Here is a 6,000-nt window from a genome sequence, read left to right as displayed (position 1 = left end):
AACAATCAAATCTATACATAAAATGCTCTTGAAAAATTGTTGATAAAAGAGATGGTAAAAGGTTTCCAATATAGTTTTAATGCAACCCTTACCTAACGCTAAGAAAAATAGTGTCTTTGCATGTTTTTAACTGTTAAAGTTAAAAGTTCTTAAAATTTACAGTTTCCACTTATTATTCACATATGTAAAATTTTTGCAGCACCTCATTTTTGAGTCTGCCTCGAATGCTCTGTTTTGTTCCTGTTTTGATGAAGCCCCTCCTTCTGAAACACGAAATGTGCTCTGATTGGTTTGCTGGCCAAGTGTGCTGTGATTGGAGAACTGCTTAGAGCATGTTCCGCAAATGTCACGCCCCTTAACATAACCGCGAGTTTCATTTTCACTTCACTTCACTTCACTTCACTTCACTTCACTTCACTTCACTTCACTTCACTTCACTTCACTTCTCTTATCCCGTAGTCTTCTGAACCATAGGAGCACCACTGAAGACTTGGCAACCAGCTTCTTCCATTCCTTCCAGTTCTCTGCGCACTGTCACTCAGCTCTAGACCACTTTCTGATGTTGTCTTCCCATCTCTTCCTCTGTCTACCTCTTCATCTGCTTCCCTGTACTGTGCCTTGTAATATTATGTGGGTAAGTCCTGATAATCTTGTGGCGTGCCCATACCATTTCAGCTTGCGTTTTTAAAAAAACTGAAGATAGGATGTTTTCATATGACCCGATGGCACTCTCAATTTGGGATTTCACTTCTATATTAGTGATGTGATCTCTGTAGGAGATGCCAAGAAGTCTACGGAAGCATCTCATCTCCACTGCCTGAATCCTTCTCTCAATATCAGCTGTCAAAGTCCATGACTCACATGCGTATAGAAATATTGACATGACCAGGGAACGCATCAGCCTGATCTTCGAGCCGATGTTACTGTCGTTCCAGATGACAGTATTTGGTCATGGCGGTTATGGTCTGGGCTATCCTTGAGAGTATTTCTGACTTAGATCCTTCATCCAAAACGATGGCTCCCAGGTACTTAAAGCTGTTAACAGTCTCAAGCTTCTGATTCCATTGGTGTTGTTGGTCATCAGTTTGGTTTTCTCTGCATTGATCTGCATATGCTGCCGAGGCCTCGTTAAGGTGTTTCACAAGGTCGACGAGTTCCTGTTCTTTTCCAGCTAATCCATCGATGTCATCGGCAAAACGCAAGTTTGTAATCGTCTTGCCTCCGATGCTGACTGTACCTTCATGGTCTTCCAATGCGTCGGTCATAATTCGTTCTAAATAGATGTTATAGAGAGTGGGGGAGAGCAGGCAGCCTTGGCGTACTCCGACTGTGGTTCGAAACCATTCTCCATTGGTGTTATTGGAGTAGACTGCACTGGTAGCCTTGTCATAGAGGCGTTCTATTGTCTTGATCAGGTTGGCATTGATGTTGTATAACCTCATGGTAGCCCATAAAGCCGCATGCCAAACCCTATCGAATGCCTTCTTGAAATCTATGAATACGTTGTAGAGTTCTTGCTGATGTTGTAGGTACCTCTCGCAAATTATTCTGATATTGAAGATTTGTTCTGTTGTGCTGCGGCCTGTTCTGAAACCCGGCTGTTCTTCGGCAATGATCTCCTCTGCTTGCGGTCTCAGTCTGTTTAGTAATATTTTCAGCATCACTTTGCTAGGGTGGCTGATCAGACTGATGGTGCGGTAATTTGGGCATAGCTGAAGGTTGCCTTTCTTCGGGAGGGTAATAATCAAAGATTGAGTCCATGGTTCGCCCTTGTTTTGTACTTGTCAAATCTTTCACAAGTTGGTAGGCTTTCCTGCTGTTGTTTTTCTGTAAACTTAATTCTATGTCTTTGCATTGTTCTTCAATCCAGGTCTCTTTTGTCTTTTTCATACTTTTCTTAACTTGCTGATTGATTTCTCTGTAATGTCTTTTCCCTTCAATCTCGCTTTTCTTCCGTTTGAGTTTTCTGTGCTTGTCGCATAAATCCAGTATGTCCTCTGTGACTCAGGACTTCTTTGTTGGCCGGTGTTTTCCAAGGATGTCATTGGCTGTTTCGGTCACAGCTGTGTTGAAGGTGCTTATCATTGTGTCTACCTCCGTGTCCTGATTGTCAGCGAGGGCGAGAAGTGGAGCAAATTTCCCTCCGATCATTGCTTAGAAATTTTCCGCTTTGCTTGTGTCTTTGAGTTTGTCAAGGTTAAATTTGATCCTTATGCTGCACTGTTTCTTGGTCTTCTTGAGATGGAGTCTGAAGGTCATCATCACAAGATCATGGTCACTTCCTATGTCGGCTCCTGGTCTTTGCAATGTCAACACTAGTCTGGAAACGACGCTTGACCATGAGGTAATCAATCTGGTTGTGGTACTTCCCTCCTGGGCTATGCCATAGAGTTTCATCTGCTCAGGTGTAAATATTAACGATGGCCTAAATTTTGCCAAACCAATTCAAGCCTGATTCAGACCCTGAGAATGCTGCAAGCTCAGATATAACAGGACTCTTTTTCAGAGAGGTAAGTTCCTAAGCATCTGTAATCAGTCTTACAAAAGCGAGAACCCTGTAGCTTAACACTACACCAACACTTTAATGTTAGCTAGCAGGCTAGAGGAGCCAAACAACTTTGCCATTTTTTTTACATAGCAGGAACAACATAAACTGTTAAATGTGCAGAACACATATATACGTTGGGGTTATAATGTTCAGGAACGGTGTTAAAAAAAATCTAACCACTGTTTTCTAAGATCGTCTGCCTTAGGAAGGTCAAACAAAGGGGTTTTGGAACCGGGCTGGAAGAAACAGTGTCTCGTATCGCGTATTCCTCTGGCAGGGATTATTTAAATGAGTGACATTGTGACTTCACAAGATCCGAAAGAAGCTTGTTGTAGTTCATGAAAACTGCTTTCTGTTAAAGATAATATCTCCCTTTGGAGTGGACTTTGCAACCATGCAGATCTTTTTTATACACAAACAGCAACATTACACACTAACTAAAGTTGAAAAAGTGAAAAAGCATACTAGGACCCCTTTAAAAAAAGATACATTAAAAAGTCAGATAAAAGTCGACTGAAATATGCTTGTCATTTTTTTATTTTTTTTAATGAACACATAGGGGCCCCTTTACAAAGTTTAGGGCCCCCAAGTGAAGGACCGGCACTGACCATCATCCCTTTCTCACTGCAATATTCCATTAAAAAAAGAGAATCGTCAATTTTGATTTAATTTTAACTTTTTATAGGATTTCATAAAAATGGTTGCAGGTTAAAAGTGTAAATTTTGGGATTTATCTCTACACAGTTATATTGCCCATCAACATTTCATCTCTTTTTCCCCTCGCCTTCAGTTTTCCTGGTCAGGAACGTCTCATGCTCTACATTACAGGATTGCATATAGTTTAGCATGAGTTTCTTGATTGTAAATGTAAAAATCTTTCACAGTTAAGTCTCCCTTTAGACCGCCTGACTGTTAGAAGAGAGACAGTGCGAGTGAGAGACAGTAATTAACTGCTGTCACGACTGGAGCCATTAGGAGCACTGCGCTGCATTAAAATTGCATCGTAATGGCTGGAGGCAGACAGGCTGCTTGAACAGTGGATACATCTGAGTTCTGCTGGGGGTAGAGTGCTGATGGGACATCGCAAGCTCACGTTTTTGAACTAAAGGCGAGGAGACAGGAGAGGAGAGTCTTTTAAGTTTTTAGGTTGCAGTCACAAAAGGGAATGAGACTGTATGAGTGTCATTATAGAATCATCTGCCTCTTGCTCGCGCCCTACCAGGGGCGACGCTAGATACTTTTCTTCTGGGGCATAAGCCCCTGTAATGTTTTGCTGTATCTCAGTAAAAATTTCCTGACAAATCAGTGTCTGATAAGGTACTAGGTTACAATAGATACGTCTGAAAATAGGCTTTCCTATTCATTGAACGTTATCATTTGCATCATTTGAATGATTTAAAACTTGAAGGGTGATTGTAACGTGGTGTGAGTTTTTAAAAGCTTTAATAGCTTAAATGAATAATGCTCATAAATGGCTTTTTAGATAGCCTATATATTAACTTTATACAGAAGCAAAATTGGATTATACTGTGAACTTCCATATTCTGCATGGCAAATTCACAAATCTTTCTATTATACCTTTTAAAAGATTCCTTAGTAATAAATTAATTACTAAATTTGCTGGGATAGGCTATTAGTAGACCTACTCTATATTACGTTTGTTTCACTTATAACAACTTAAGGTTTACTTTAACAAAACGTAAGGTTAATACACACACACACACACACACACACACACACACACACACACACAAGCAATGAAAACACACCCCTGCTTTATATGTGGCCAAGCAATGGACTGACTCTAAAATACCTCACTGGAACGCTCAGCCAATCAAATGAGAGGATTAGAAGAACAACATTTTTTATAATTATGCTGCTTGGGCAATCAAATTATTAGACGACCGAAAATAACTATTTTATCATTATTATTCTATTGTTTTATATATTATAATTCGTAAAACAGGTGTGAATATTATTATTATTATTATAGTAGCCTAGGCTATTAAGAGAGATGCCTGGGAGTCTCCATCACGAATACCCTACATTTTTCTGAATGAAAAACGGAATAAAGCTTATTTTAATGCGGATAAATAATATTGAATGAGGGGATGAGAGAGGGCTCATTATACAGCCCAAGATGAAATGAGTGAATGAAGCAACATTACCGTTGATGACCACAGGGTGGCAACACACACAACTCTGCAGTTAATCACATGTTCACTGGAGCTTTGAAGTTGCCCGTGGATGTCATGCACCAACATTGTGATGGGTGCACACATAGCCATAAAAGTGCAGACCCCGACAGACGGAAGCCCCGACGAGTGAACCGAGGAAAGTTGTCCGGGGCGCACAACTTATCCATACCCCACGAAGAGATGAGATCCCACCGGAGAGACGCGCGCCGCCTGAACTGCACGGTTTATTTTGTTGATTGAGAAAAGTTTCATGAAGACAATGTTTATAAATGGGAGTTCTCTGAACAGCTCTGCACTGGACCCTAGCGAGCAAGCACTTCACCGGCCACCCTGGGTCACTACTACTCTCGGGTGTTTCCTCATATTCACTATAGTGGTGGATATTTTAGGAAACCTGCTGGTGATTTTCTCCGTCTACAGAAACAAAAAACTAAGGAACGCAGGTGAGTTGTGCGAACGATCCAGCACAGGTACATTCACGTTTGATACGCTTGTCACATTTATTTCACATGAACTGCTTAAAGTTGCTGTTTCGAAGCATGGAGACAGAAGAGGATACACCACTGACAGGCAGGATTCAGAAAGATGAGCGCGCACTCATCTCTGATATGCGCGCACGTTTCTTTCCATCAAATCAACTCGCCGGTTTTATTCCTAGATCTGTAGCCTACATTTCGTGTTTGCCCTTAACGCTCGATACTTAAGATTTGGTTTCAAAAGCAACTAAATTGTACTTCAAATTACAAATGTGTGCGTGTTTTACGCACGACTGTTTGCAAACGTGACATGTCGAAAAGGAATACCAGTGCTCACAACTAGACAATGTTTAGCCAATAAAACGTTATGTTCTGGTTGATTCCGCACTAGGCTACAGTGTTCATGTTACAATGTGATTATAAATAGGCTACAGAGTCATACAAATGTGCGACATGTGCTTAATATAATTATTGAGCAACTTGTTAACACACTTCGTTAACAATGTTATGACTTTACATTTAATATGGACACTGTAATGCATGTTTGGTCGAGTACATCAAATATAAGGCAGTAACTCTAGAGATGGTCATTCAGTGTCCATTCCAATGGACGTTATGTTTTTGGATAAATTCTGCCATTACATTTGAACATCAATAATAAGATATTAAAATGAAGCCTGGAGGTGGCATTAGTAAGGCGAGTTATAATATCATCACTGATTGAGATGTCGATTATAATGGACTTTGGTCTCAATGCAAACAAAATATGTGTGCTGTG

The 6,000-nt window shown here is 40.5% G+C and overlaps 1 protein-coding gene across 2 annotated transcripts in view; it reads left to right on the top strand.

Moving 5' to 3' along the window:
* Window positions 1-4,787: 4,787 nt before the first annotated feature.
* mtnr1aa (melatonin receptor 1A a) overlaps window positions 4,788-6,000 on the top strand; it is a 48,488-nt gene continuing 47,275 nt past the window's right edge. The window contains exon 1 of one of the 2 annotated variants that reach the window (XM_079615130.1): window positions 4,788-5,189. Coding sequence is in view for 1 of the 2 variants with exons in the window: in XM_079615129.1 (XP_079471255.1) it covers window positions 4,997-5,189 (193 nt within the window). In the remaining variant the exon portion in view is untranslated. The remainder of the gene's footprint in view (window positions 5,190-6,000) is intronic. The other variant, XM_079615129.1, reaches the window with a different exon arrangement.

Source organism: Phoxinus phoxinus, assembly GCF_949152265.1.
Source record: "Phoxinus phoxinus genome assembly, chromosome: 6".
NCBI classification, from domain to species: Eukaryota; Metazoa; Chordata; class Actinopteri; order Cypriniformes; family Leuciscidae; genus Phoxinus; species Phoxinus phoxinus.
This window is presented reverse-complemented; position numbering and strand designations above follow the sequence as displayed.